A 14,294-nucleotide genomic window follows, 5' to 3' on the forward strand; every position below is an offset into this window, starting at 1 on the left:
TTGTTGGTCCTTTGTCTCTGTCACTGCCTCTCTTTCTGGCACCTTTGACCCTCCACTTCTCTTTTTTATTTACTTATTTATTTGTTGTGATTTGAGTGAAAGTTTACAGAGCAAATTTGCTTTCCATTCAACAGTTCATACGCATTTTGTTTCGTGACATTGATTGCAATCCCCACAATGTAACAGCTGCCTTCCCACTTCCTCCCTGTGGTTACCTTTTCCCAGTGTCCTTCTTTCCTACGTGTCCCTGCCCTCTGAGCTATCTCCCTGTGCGAATGCTGCCCTTCTGATCTCCCATGATTGATTGTTCTAAGGAGTGTACCTACCTGGTCTAATTGTTCACCTCCTAGGCCTATTGTTTGGCTGGAAATTAAGCCACAGGAGTGAGTCAATTTTAGACTTGAAGGGTGACTAAGGGACATCAACTCAGGGGCTCCACCATTCTCTATCAAACCAGCAAGGCTTCTTTATGATTTTGAGTTTTGTTCCACATTTTTCTCCCATTCTTCCCAGGATCTCCAATTTTGATCTCACCTCAGCTTCTCTCTTGAAATGTCTCTGCATCTCCCAGGGCTCTCTGACTTCCTCACCCTTTCCTCATTCTCTGCTCTGCCCTTGGCTCTTTCTGGTTCTGTCTCCAGTCTCAGATTCCTTGCCTCTCCTTTTTCTTCTCTGTCAAAGACCTTGGCCTCCCTCTGTTCCCTGCCTCTCCATTCTTCTTCTGCTTCCTCTCTCTGTCTGTCTAGCTCCCCATAAACGTTGCTGCCCTAGGGGGTAGGGAGGCCCTGTGTGTACCAGACGTGCAGTGCAGGCGGCCTGCTTGGTGGTGTGCCTGTGCCCAGTGGCAAGCTCAGACCTGCAACCTGGATTAGAGAGCAGGGCTCTGTTTGCTGGGCCTTCAGAAGATGTGAGACTCACGTCGCGCTCCTAAGACTCTGGCTTAGAGACGAGCCTCCTCTTTCTTCTTTGCCTGCATTAGGCAATATATCAAAGACTTGGTGAAACCGCAGGCCTCCCGCCCCCTTTCTACAAACGGTGCCCTTGGCTCAGGGAGTTGGGTGGTGGGAGAGGGTGCAGGTAGGAGCCTCATACAGTTAGACTGTTCCCTTCTGGCTCCACCATTGACCCCCACTTCACCTCATCCTTGAAGATCACCCGTCCCCCTCAAACCTCTGTGTCAGCTCTTTGCCTGCAGAGCTTCTCCACTTTAAGGATGGGTTAGGATGGTCCAAGGAGTGTATCCTCTTACTCAATGCTTCAAGGCAGCAGTTTCCACCTGTATCCTGGGCAGGAAGTACTTTCTGATGTCTGATGTCAGGCTTTCTTGCTGCAGAGTCCTCCCATGGTTTGTTTTTCAGATCTTCAGAAAAAGAGTAGAAACCCACCATCAGCATAATAATCTCTTTTTACAGCAGGAGCTTTTCACCTTAGCTGCTCCCCAGCCTTCTCTGGGTCTGGGACCCTCCTCAAACTGCATCTTCCTTTCCCTGAGGCCTGGCTGTCCCTGACTCCCTCTGGCCCTCTCAGACCAAAGAGCCAAACCAAACCCACTGCCATCGAGGCAATTCTGATTCATAGAGATCCCCGTTGGGGATTCAAGGGGGTAAATCTTTACAGAAGTAGATTGCCCTATCTTCCTGACACAGAGGGTTAGTGAGTTTGAACTGCCAGCCTTCTGGTTAGTAGTCAAATGCCTTAGGTACTGCGCCACCAAAAATGGATCCCCTCTCTGACTGTTTCTAAACAACTGTGACAGAGCACCTTCCTCATTCCTCTCTACCTCTCCACCCTTGACCTGGAGGTATTATTACTCTTGGGATCCTCTTCTTCCTTTGCTGATTGTAGTCTGCAACCTCACAGGCTCTGGTCAGGCTAGGACAAAAGAGTCACCCTCTGCAGGGAATTTCCAGCCTCATGGTTTTCCTAGAGAATATAGCAGGTAGGGGGGATGTCAGTCCTGTGAGGCAGTGAAGGCCGAACCACCCAGACTCACCATCCCAGCACATATTCCAGTACACGTCCTAAGGGAAGTCACATTCATGCAACGTGAGAAGCTTCCCCAGGATGTGGGAGAATGCTAGGCTCCTGAGGGGTCCTGCTTGTGTGCCTTTTTAGGATGAGGGGGCAGCTATGGTCAGAGCTTTTGTACCTGGACCCATGGCCTGGGGTGTGGAGCCTGCCATGAGGATCCTTTACTACCCTAAATTGCTTCTGTCTCCCATAGAGGAGGGAAGAAGGACAGGAGTCTATGGCTGGGAGGGTGTGTGTGTGTGTGTGTGTCTGTGTATGTGCGTGTGTATCTGTCTGTTAGGCCTTTCAGGTAGTCACTTGGAAAGGTTCCCAGCACCCTCTTCCCTGACAGGCTGTTCCACAGAATTCCCCTCCCAGAAAGCTGGGCCTAGGTTGGCCTGTCACCTCTGTAGACAAGACAAGCTCTCTGTCCTACCTATGTCCAGTAGGTCTGGCATCTTGTCCCTCCCTTATCCAATCTGGAAAGACTCCTTCCGGGCCTCAGTTGCCTTTCGCCAGACCCAGATCTGGGAAATAGGGCTCACAGTTCAAGGACTTGCCTCTCCTCTATGCCCCCAGGAGGCTGGATGGGAGATATTCCCAGAGGTCTAGCTCGTGAATTGAGCCCAGAACACTAGCCCATGCCATCTGGCTAAAGACTCAGATTCTAGAAGGGCAGCTGGCTTCTTCCTGAGCTTTGAGCCCCCTTGAGTCCTGGTTTGAGGCCACTGAGGGACGGGAGTTTGCATTTTTAGCACTATCCCTCAGGAAATCTCGCCATGCTGGCCTCTAGCATAGTCTTCTTCAGGTTGCCTCATATTGAGCTGGCTGGGGAAAGCTGACTGTGCATGACTAGGCAGCCATGCCTAGCCTAGAGTCAGGGCTCTGGCAGTGTTGATGAACAGAAATGAACTGATTGGAGGAGGAAACACGTGGAAGTCCTTTTGGGATTCTGGGCTCTGTCTGCACCTCACTGGCCTTTCTGGTGGAATAAGGGTGTGCTGCCTGGGGCTCCTGGAGTCAAGGAGACCCTCTGAGCCACTCCTTTACGTGAAGCAAAGCCCTTCAGGAGACCTGGTGATAGGAAGTGGCCTTATGTGCAGCAGGAAAACTTGAGTCCAGACTCAGGGCCTTAGCTGATCCCAGAAAAGGTGCTAGGGTGGGGTGGGGGGAGCACTACTTAGACTTTCTCTCTAGGGCTCAGTTTTCTCACCTTTAAAATGGAGGGATTACAACACTTTTAACTATAGAAACTTAAAAGCAAAAGCAGAAGCATCTTTTGCAGAAGTCCTGACACATAAAACAGACGAAAAAAGAGCTGCTGTGGTTAAAGTGGGTGAGGAGGGTGGGCAGACCCCAGTCTCTCTCTTGCCCACTCAACCCAGTGACCCTCACACTTCTCAGAGCCCTGGGGATCCAAGGAAGGGCCTTTGGAAATCGCTGGTGGATTATCTCTTTGGTGCCTTCTAGCCATGACACTCTCTTGTTCCTGCCTCCAAATGCCTCTCAGGCCAGAGAGCTATTCCCCAGTAAATGCTTCACAGGTGAGGAGGGCAGGCCTGCTGAGAACTGGCCATCTACTAGACTAATGGCTGCACATTTGAAAATATCGGTGCCTAATTTTCTTCCCTTGAATGTTGCTATGATGTTGAATAGGTTTCAGCAGAGCTTCCAGACTAAGATAGACTAAGAAGAAAGATCTGGTGATCTACTTCTGAAAAATCAGCCAGTGAAAACCCTATGGGTCACAATGGTCCAATCCCATTGTACATGGGGTTGCCATGAGTCGGGGGCTGACTCAATGGCAGCTAACAACAACATCAATGTTCCTCCCCCAAAGATTTAACTGGGCTGAGGTATGGCTTGGGCATTGGTATTTTCTAAATCTTCCCAGGTGATTCCACCATGCAGCTAGCATTGAGAACCAATGGATTAGAACCAATGGATTTGCTTCACTAGGCAGGACCAGGGCTAGTGAGAGAAGCAGGGAAATGTGGTCACATAAACCACTGGGTCCTAGTCCTGATTCTGCCATTAATTTGCTTTGTAATTTAGGGCAAGTCACCTCCCCTCTCTGAACCTGTCTTCTCATCTGAAAAACAAAGGGGCTGATCCCTTCTAAAAATCCTTCCAGCTTTTATGACTTAATTGTACTACAATAAAGCAATGACAGCTATGAATGAGGCCAGGAAGAGTAAGGGAAACCAGGCCATTCCGTTCCTTGAGTCGTTCAAAGCCAATTGCTGTGCTGAACTCAGCTTAGTGGGTTTTGATTCCATGCAAGAAAGAACTTTCTGATGACTAGACTATCGGGCATGAAATGAGTTCCTTGACATTGAAAGGAAGATCAAGCATCCTGTGAAGATGCATCTACATTGGGGAAAAACAAACAGTTGCTGTTGAGTCGACTGTGACTCCTGTGGCCCCATGTATGTCAGAGTAGAACTGTGATCCATAGAGTTTCCTATGGCTGACTTTTTGCAAGTAGATTGCCAGGCCTTTTTTCTGAGGTACCTCTGGGTGGTAATCTTCAAATTTTGGGGTAGCAACTGTGCATGTTAGGTACAACTAGGTGACTTTGAGGATCTTTCTGGGATTTGACAGAGGAAAGGGTGGGGAGATATGAGGAGGTGATGGTATGGAAATGCACTGATATACCCCATGGAGCCTGGAGTAGTTGTTGTTAGGTACCAGCCAGTCGGTTCTGACTCAAACCAAACCAAACCAAACAAAACAAAACCCACTGCCATCAAGTCAATTCCCACTCATAGTGACCCTCATTGAGTTTCCAAGACTGTAAATCTTTATGGAAGTAGATTGTCTCATCTTCCTCTTGTGGAGCAGCTGGTGGGTTTGAACCGCTGACCTTCTGGTTAGCAGCCAAATGTTTTACTCACTATGCCACCAAAGCTCAATGACCCTATGTACAACAGAACAAACACTTCCAGGTCCTGTGCCATCCTCACAATCCTAGCTATGCTTGAGCCCACTGTTGCAGCCACTGTGTCAATCTATCTCATTTAGGGTCTTCCCCTTTCTTATTCATCTTCTACTTTACCAAAGGAGCTCTAGCGGTGCAGTGGGTAAGGCATCAGGCTCCAAGGGGCATCTCAGCAACTACTACTACAATTATGATTAGTGAAGTAGTAGTATTAATGACTGGATGTGGAAGTTGAGGGAAAGGGGGAGTCAAGTGATACCCAATTCTCTGGCAGCCCCCTGAAACCCTGAAGTAAAAGCATGCTTACCCTTTATTTATTTATTTTAACTTTAGATTGTGATTTGGGTGAAAGTGTACACAGCAAATTGGTTTTCCATCCAACAATTCATAGACATTTTGTTTTGTGACATTGATTCCAGTCCCCACAATGTAACAACACTTGCCTCACTTCCTCTCTTGTGTTTACTGTTTCCATTCATCCTTATTTCCTCTCCCTGCCTGCATTCTGGGCTTTGTCTTTGGGGAAATACTGCCCTTTTGATCTAGTATGATTGACTGTCTATGGAATGCATACCTTGCTGGTGTTACTGTTCACCTTATAGGCCTTTCAATCTTTTGGCTAAAAGTTGAACCACAGGGATGAGTTCAGTTCCAGGCCTCAAGGGTGTCTAAGGCCATAGAGTCAGTGGTTCCATCAGTCTCTACCAGACCAATAACGCTGGTCTTTTTATTATTATTATTATTATTTTGAGTTTTGTTCCACATTTTCCCTCACTCCATCCAGGACCTCCTACTGTGATCCCTTTCAAAGCAGTCAGCAGTGGTAGCCAGGCACCATCTAGTTCTAGTCTCAGGGTTGTGGAGACCGGGGTTCACATGGTCCATTAGTCCTTTAGATCAGTTGTTTCCTTGGTGCCCCCCTTTCAGCCATGAAAGGTCAGAATGGCTGGGAGGACTGACATATTTTATTTATTTATTTATTTATATTGTGCTTTAGGTGCAAGTTTACAGAGCAGTTTGCTTTACATTCAACATTTCATGCACATTTAATTTTACTCCCCATTGACCATCCCCAACCCTAACCCAGTCTCCTCTTCTCCCTGATAAACCACGCCCCACCCTGTGCCCCTCATACTTATGTACTCCTGGGTGTCCTGCATTTCCTCCGTATGAATGTTGCCCCTCTGGTGCCCCAGAGGACTGAAATATTAAGCAGGGCAGAGGACAGGAAATGCTGTGGCTAACTGTGTGTTACAGCCGGGTGAGGTTTTACAAATCCTCTGCTAATCTCTTCCTTTGAAAGATGATGGAATGGAGGCCCAGAGAGGGTGTGGTGGTTATGTTTGTATGTCAACTTGGCTGAGCCTGGTTAAGTGGCTGGGCAGCTGGTGGTAGTTATTCCCCATGATGAGACTGGCAATCAGCTCCATGGTGGGATCTACCACAAGCAGCTGAGTAGCTGCTTTTGGGATGTGGTCTGCTTCCTGTATATAAGGAGAAGGCTTTGGGAACGGTCTCTAGCTTATGGCACACTTGGACCTTGTAGGTAGCCATGTGGTTGTTCAGCAGCCTGCCATGCTCTGCCGACCCGGGGACTTACAATGAACTTGAATGATGGCCTGCCGTGTGGTTTGGTAACATCGGGACTGTGCCTTTTTTACTTGTCAACCTTGGGCTTGGCAGCCACAGCAGCCAGCAGCTGTCTGAGTGAAGAAGAAAAGCCTCTATTCTAGCTCCAGTGGGCCGGGAGCAAGAGGCAGAGCTGAAGCCCAAGGCTGAGGGGCTTTCACCCAGCCCCTACAACCTGGCACTTTGAACTTGGACTTAAAGCCTCCAAATTGTAAGAATAAACTCCTGTTTGTTAAGGCCATCCCATTTGTGGTATATTCCTGTCAGTGGCACTAGGTAACCAGAAAAGAGGGGAAGTGAATTACATAAGGTTATTCAGTAATTGGCAAAATGGAGACCAGATATCATTAATAATAATATGAGCTAATATTTTATAGAGCTCTTCTGTGAGGAACCCTGCCATAAGTGCTTTGTATGGATTGTTGTCTTTAATCCACACCATCGGTGTATCAGGTCAGTCCCATCATCTCCATTTTATAGATGAGAAAACTGAGACCCATGGAGTTTAAGTAGCTCACACACTATCACACAGCTAGAAGAAGGCAGAGCTTAGGACATCAATCCAGGGCTGTCTAACTTCAGAGCCCACATGTGTGACCACCATGGTATAAGGAAGATTGGGAGATGCAGGCTTATGTTCCACCCCTGGAGCAAAACTTACAGCAAAAAAAAAAAAAAAAAAGCCAGAAGTTCCTCAGCTGTTGTGTGAAGCCAGGATTGGAGGGACTAGTGTATACCAGAAGGGGCTGAACAACTCCCTCCTCCCAACCCCATGCTGCTTAGAGCCCAGTGCTCTGCCCCTCCCTGCTCTCTCCCCTACCCCCCATGCTGCACTCACCCCACCCCAGAGGGGCAGAGCACAGAGAGGAGGTCCTTGTTCCTCTGCAGTCCCCAGGGGCTGTCTTTGTCTTCAGCTGTGCATCCTCTGGGTCCCCACCCCATGTCCACAGTGAGCCCAACATTTTTTTGTTCTTGTGATTCTGTGGTTTGCTTCACATTTGGGATTTTCATGTGTCCATGAAGGGAGTTTAAGAGAGGTTAGCAGGTATGACTGAACAGGACAGTCACATGGAGGCATCTATCACCTTACTCCTCAGAAGTGTCTGGCCCTTACTGTGCCCTGCCATGATGATAGAGGTAGTGTGGTATAATGGTTAAATGTTTGGACTCTGGATCTAAACTCTGTGGGTTCAAAGCCCAGCTCTATCGCTTATCAGCTGTATGACTATCCTCCACCCCAGGCCTGTTTCTTTACCTGCAAAATGAGGATTGTAACAATTCCTAGCTATTGAGATTATTTTAAGGATAGATTCAAATTAATAAAGTTCTAAGACCAGAACCTGGCACATCAGCTGTTGTGGTTAGGTGCCATCGAGTCAATTTTTTGACTCCCAGTGACCCCATGTGACAGAGTGGAACTGCCCCATAAGGTTTTCTTGGCAGTAATCTTTTTTTAAAATTTTTATTTATTTTTTTGTGTGTGATTTGGGTGAAGATTTACAGAGCAAATTCACTTTCCATACAGCAGTTCACATACACTTTGTCTCATGACATTGACCACAATTTCCCACAATGCAACAACTCCCCTCCCACTTCCTCTCGATAGTTACCTCTTCCCTGTGTCCATCCCTCCATGCCCTCCTTCTTGCCATAATCTTGGCAGGTCATCAGGTCGTTCTCCTGCAGAGCCACTAGGTGAATTTGAACTGCCACCCTTTTGGTTAGCAGCCAAGTGCTGTGGTTATATTGCCCCACCAGGGCTCTTTTACTTTTATTAAACTCAGAAAAGGTCAAGAAGCGAGTCACTTTGCCTGGAGGATGATGTAACCTGAGTGATGCTTTTCCTCTCTGAATCTTGGTTTCCTTTTCTGAAAGATGGGATGGATGGTGCTAGTGCTCCTTTGGGGTGGAGTGGCATACCTGGCACATAGGAATGCCCTTCTTTCCTGACTAGAGGGGGGCTCTGCTTCTCTTGTGACTGAGCTGGCCCAGATGTGCCCAAGGGAGAACAGGCTCCGTCACTCCACCTGGGGCAGTCTGAGCTTCCTTGCTTCCTGCTTCTCCAGCTAGCCTCTGAACTCCCTGAGGCCTATACCCAAATGCTCTCCTTCTCATCATTTCTGGGGCCCCTGTCTAGAAGTAGAGAACAATTCAGATGATGATTGTCACCAGGGGCTTCCCTCCCATTTCTGCACCTAATTCCACCCTTGGAATGGGACAAGCAGGACCCTGCTCAAGCGCCTGTGCCTTTAGGACTCCCTTGGAGTGCCTTCCTTGAAATTTTCTAAGCCCCCTCAGGCACCTGAGTGGCTGTAGCTGACAGTGCCACCTGGGAGGTGTCTGAGGCCCCATCCTCTCCCCTTTGCTGTGCTCTCTGACCCTCTGGCCACACTTGGGCTTCTCTGGGTATCTCAAGGAGCTCCAGGACTCCTGCCTATGGGGTTCTCCTGGGACCCTGAGGCTGGGCCTCATTCCAGGAGAACAGCCTGGTGAGCAGACCATTTCCATTGTTACTTCTGTGGGATCTTATGAGACTGGGTGGCCAGAATGGTGCTGACGTACTGATCTGGGGTGCTTCAAATTACTTCCATAGATATCCTCGCCTTTCCCAAAGAAATCTCCAGTCTCTCAGCTGCATAGACAGGGAAATGGAGCCTGAGGAGAAAACTTACACTTCCTCACATCCTTCTTCACGACCAAACTGCTCCAGGATCTCAGGCATCCTTGCTTCTGGTCCTCACTGCTTCCCAGGTGTTCTGTCCTTCCTCTCCATCATCCTCTTTACCCCTGCCTCATCCTAGAAGTCTTTCTGAGTTCTCCCCCGAAACTGGGCCTCTCAGTCCCATGCACACTCCACAATACCTCAACAGTCCCCTGAGTCCTCACTAACAAGGTGGGGTGTGGGGTAGGGATATGGGGATTGGGAAGGGCTAAACCAGGACTCTCTCTAGGGCTTGGCGACTGGAGTAAGAAGTTGGGTCTGGCCTGGGGTGAGGGGTTCAAGGGAGCATCCCTCCTCCCCCAGCTCCGCATGCCCGCATGTGCATCCTCAAAGCCCTTTTCTCTCCCCTTACAGGATGCTACAGAACAATCAGCTGGGAGGAATCCCCGCAGAGGCGTTGTGGGAGCTGCCCAGCCTACAGTCTCTGTGAGTCATTAGAGGGCCCATCTTAGGAGTTGCCAGCTTCCTGGGGCCTGAGTCACAGCCCTAGGCCCCCCTGCCTCAGCTTTCCCTCCTCTCCGCATGCCCCCCTCTCCCACCCATGTTCCAGACAGCATGCCGCTCCTGGCTTTGGTTTCCTTGGGGTTTTTTGTTGTTGTCGTCAGTGTGTGTATGTGTACACTCGCGTGTGTATTTCAGGGAAGGAAGGCTCCAAGCCCCGCTGGAGGCCTGTGGGAATGGGACCTCCCTAGGTGGGGCCACCAGGGCAGCTCTCTTGGGGCGACTGGCGTTCTGCCACTGGAGCCTGGAGTAGGGGGTGGGGACTGCCGCCCCAAAGAAGCATCAGGAAGGGGCTGTCTCCTCCACCTAGCCTGCTTTTGGCCCCAGGGCTTGAGGGTGGAGAGAGGACTAGGCTCAGACACCCATTTTGCCTATTTGGGGGTGGGAAGTGTGTTCTTGGTACCCACAGGCCAACCAGGATATAGCCATCCCTTCAAAGAGCCCTGTAGTTTATTTCCCATCCAGCAGGGGCATCATGGAAACAAAACTGAGTCCCAGGGTGAGGCAGGAGCAGGTGCTGTTAAGGCTGATGTAATTTAGCTGATCATGATCCTCAGGCCAGGTGCTGGGTTTATTCACACAGGGCACAGGCATGGAGCAGAGTAGGTGCTCCATACATGCTTGTTGAACCCAACTGAATTTTAGATGCATCAACATCAAACATGAGAGTAGATAGACATTTGGGGAGCAAAATTGGGGGACAAGTCAGAAGCGTGCCAGTCAGTAGGCAAAACTAAGGCACAATTGGCACTTAGTGTGTCAGGACATAGACTCTGGATCTCTAGACCCATGAGTCCCGCTGTGGCTCCTGCCCTGTCTATGGATGTGGAAGTCAGACACCTCTAAACTGTCCTGGGAAAGGTGGCTTTCCTCCTCTAGACATAGGTCTCAGGTCCCAGTCCACCATGAACAGTTGAGGGGTCCAACTGTGGGGACCCAGGCTAGGGACAGAAGCCCTGCCCTCTCCCTGGGTTCCTGGCTAGCTCACCATGCCACATCTACTCTTGGGTAGGGCTTTCTTCCCTACTCCTGCCCTGGGCATCCTCCACCTTCCTGCTTCTCTCTGTGTCTATACCCCACTGCTCCCTAGATGCATAGTTGGCCCCAGTGGCAGCCCCTCCCCACCACCTCCTTTCACTTTCTCACCTTTCCTCCCTTCCTCCCAACAAGTGCTGGGCCTCTGCCCCCAGCCACCTTCTTCCTCCTTTAGGGTCACCACTGGATAGGGTCAAACAACACAGCGGTGTCTAAGAGGCCAGGGTCAGAAGATAGTGGCAAAATGGTTTTCTCAAAGGCAGACTAAGCATTTACTTAGGGAACCAGCAACGCAAGGAGAAGAGTTGATATTTCATTAAAAGCATCAAAGAAGTCATCATAGGAAAAAACCAGACCTTTGCTCAATTAGATTTTTATGGTGGTAGATATATATATATATAACAAAACATTTGTAAATTCAAGATTTTTATCTGTATAATTCAGTGGCATTGATTACATTCACTGTGCTGCACAACTGTTATCACTAGCCTTTTCCTTTGCTGGACTGTTTTTTTTGTTTTGTTTTGTTTTGTTTTTTGCTGGACTTCTTGACACTTGAGATTGAGGATTTTTTTTTTGTTTGTTTTTGCTTTGAATAGCATCTTTTGGGTGCTTAGGGTTTCTAAATGTCTTGTGTTTCAGACTTGACAGGGAGCTATTCGGCTACATAGGCAGATTTTCCTACCTTTTCTGGGAAACAGGCAGCCCTTGTAATTAAGAAAACAAACAAAAACACAACTCACTGTCTTCGAGTTGATTCCAACTCAAAGCAACCCCCATTGGGTCCTAAAGTGGTAAAGCTTTACAGAAGCAGACTGCTCCATCTTTCTTCTGTGGAGAAGCTGGTAGGTTCAAACCACTGATCTTTTGGTTAGTACCCAAATACCTTAACCACAAGAGCGCCTTAACCAAGTCCCTTGTATCTAAGTTGTTGTTGTTGTTTGGTGCTGTCACGTCGTCTCCAACTCATAGTGACCTTATGTACGGCAGAACGAAACACTGCCCAGTCCTGTGCCAGCCCCACAATCCTTGCTATACCTGAGCCCATTGCTGCAGCCACTGTGTCAGTCCATCTTGTTGAGGGCCTTTCCCTTTTTCATTGTCCCTCCACTTTCCCAAGCATGATCTCCTTCTCCAGGGAATGATCCCTTCTGACAACGTGACCAAAGGAGGTGAGACGAAGTTTGGCCATTCTCGTTTCCAAGGAGCAGCACTTCTGGCTGTACTTCCTCCAGGACAGATTTGTTAGTTCTTTAGCAGTCCATGGTGCTCTCAGCATTCTTCACCAACAACACAACTCAAAAGCATCGACTCTTCGTTGGTCTTCCTTTTTCACTGTCCAGCTCTCAAATGCATACGAAGCAATTGAAAATACCATGGCTTGTTCAAGCTCAACCTTTGTCTTCAAGGAAACATCTTTGCTCTTCAGCACTTGAAAGAGGTCTTTTACAGAAGATTTGCCCAATGCTATATGACATCTGATATCTTGACTGCTGCTTCCATTGGTGTTGATTGTAGAACCAAGTAATATGAAGTCTTTGACAACTTCAATCTTTTCTCCACTTATCATGATCCTGCTTATTGGTCCCATTGTGAGGATTTTTGTTTTCTTTATATTGACGTGTAATCCGTAGTGCAGACTGTAGTTTTCAATCTTTATCAGTAAGTGCCTCAAGTCATCTTCACTTTGAGCAAGCAAAGTTGTATCGTCAGAGTATCTCAGGTTGTTAATGATTCTTCCTCCAATACTGATGCCATGTTCTCTTCATATAGTCCAGCTTCTAGGATTATTTGTTCAGCATATAGATTGAATAAGTATGGTAAAAGGATACAACCCTACATTCTCCTTTCTTGATTTTAAACTCTGCAGTGTCCCCTTGTTGTGTTTGAACGACAGCCTCCTGGTCTATGTACAAGTTCCTCATGAGCACAATTAAGTGTTCTAAAATTCTTCTCAGTGTTATCCATAATTTGTTATGATCTACATAATTGAAAGCTTTTGCATAGTCAATAAAACACAAGTAAACATCTTTCTGGTATTCTTTGCTTCCAGCCAAGATCCATCTGACATCAGCAATGATATTCTCATTCCAAGTCCTCTTCTGAATCCAGTTTGCATTTCTGAAAGTTCTCTATCAATATATTGCTGCAACCGTTTTTGAATTATCTTCAGCAAGATTTTACTTGTGTAAGATAGTAATGATATTGTTTGATAATTTCCACATTCTGTGGGATCATCTTTCTTGGGAATGGGTACAAATATGGATCTTTTCCAGTCAGTTGGCCAGGTAGCTGTCTTCCAGATCTCCTGGCATAGCTGAATGAGTGCCTCTAGTGCAGCATCTCTTTGTTGAAACATCTCAATGGGTATCTCGTCAATTCCTGGAGCCTTGTTTTTCACTAATTCCCTCAGTGCAGCTTCAACTTATTCCTTCAATAACATCTGTTCTTCATCATATGCCACCTCCTGAAATGGATAAACATCAACCAATTCTTTTTGGTACAGTGATTCTATATTCCTTCCACCGTCTTTTGATGTTTCTTGCATCATTCAATATAATACCCATAGAATCTTTCAATATTGCAATTTGAGGCTTAAATTTCCTCTTCAGTTCTTTCATCTTGAGAAATGTCAAGTGTGTTCTTCCCTTTTGGCTTTCCAACTCCATGTCATTGCACATTTCATTGCTTGAGCTGCTCTTTGAAATCTTCTATTCAGCTCTTTTATCTTGTCATTTCTTCCATTTGCTTTAGTCACTCTCCACTCAACAGCAAGTTTCAGAGTCTCTTCTGACATCTATTTGGTCTTTTCTTCCTTTCCTGTCTTTTTAATGACCTTTTGCTTTCTTTGCGGATGGTGTTCTTGATGTCATCCCACAGTTCCTCTGGTTTTCAGTCATTGGTGTTTAAGGCATCAAATCTATTCTTTAAATGGTTTCTAAATTCAGGAGAGATATAATCAAGGTCATATTTTGGCTCTCATGTGCTTGTTTTAATGGTCTTCAACTTCAACTTGAAGTTGATGGTCTGTTCCACAATCAGCTACTGGCCTTGTTTTGGCTGAAGATATTGAACTTCTCCGTTGCCTGTTTCCACAGATGTAGTCAATCTGATTCCTGGAACAGATAAGGAGGGTGGGGGACAGCCCCCAGGTGGCAGGGAGCCCCAGCAGACAGGACCTATATCTAAGAGAACTAAATAATTAACTTTCACCCCTAGCCCCATTACTTCCTGTTACCTGAGTAGATCAGGAGCAGGGGACAGAAGCCCACTCTCATAATTATAAGGCAGATGAGTAGATTTTGCCTCTTACAACCCTTTGAGGTGAGCACTGTCTTATGAGGCAGAAAACTTATTTCAAGTCCTGGCTGTGACCCTGACCACCATGATACTTACTCTTTCTGAGCCTCAGTTTCTCCTTCAAGTTAAAACAAAAAACTCATTGCCATCAAATCA

The 14,294-nt window shown here is 47.3% G+C and overlaps 1 protein-coding gene across 1 annotated transcript in view; it reads left to right on the forward strand.

Moving 5' to 3' along the window:
* Positions 1-14,294, forward strand: part of LGR6 (leucine rich repeat containing G protein-coupled receptor 6) — a 173,025-nt gene that overhangs the window by 46,550 nt on the left and 112,181 nt on the right. The window contains exon 4 of the mRNA XM_007941135.2: positions 9,657-9,728. Within this exon, the coding sequence (XP_007939326.1) occupies positions 9,657-9,728 (72 nt within the window). The remainder of the gene's footprint in view (positions 1-9,656; positions 9,729-14,294) is intronic.

This window comes from Orycteropus afer, unplaced genomic scaffold (genome assembly GCF_000298275.1).
Source record: "Orycteropus afer afer isolate SDZICR_OR568_19922 unplaced genomic scaffold, OryAfe1.0 scaffold00075, whole genome shotgun sequence".
Lineage (NCBI taxonomy): Eukaryota > Metazoa > Chordata > Mammalia > Tubulidentata > Orycteropodidae > Orycteropus > Orycteropus afer.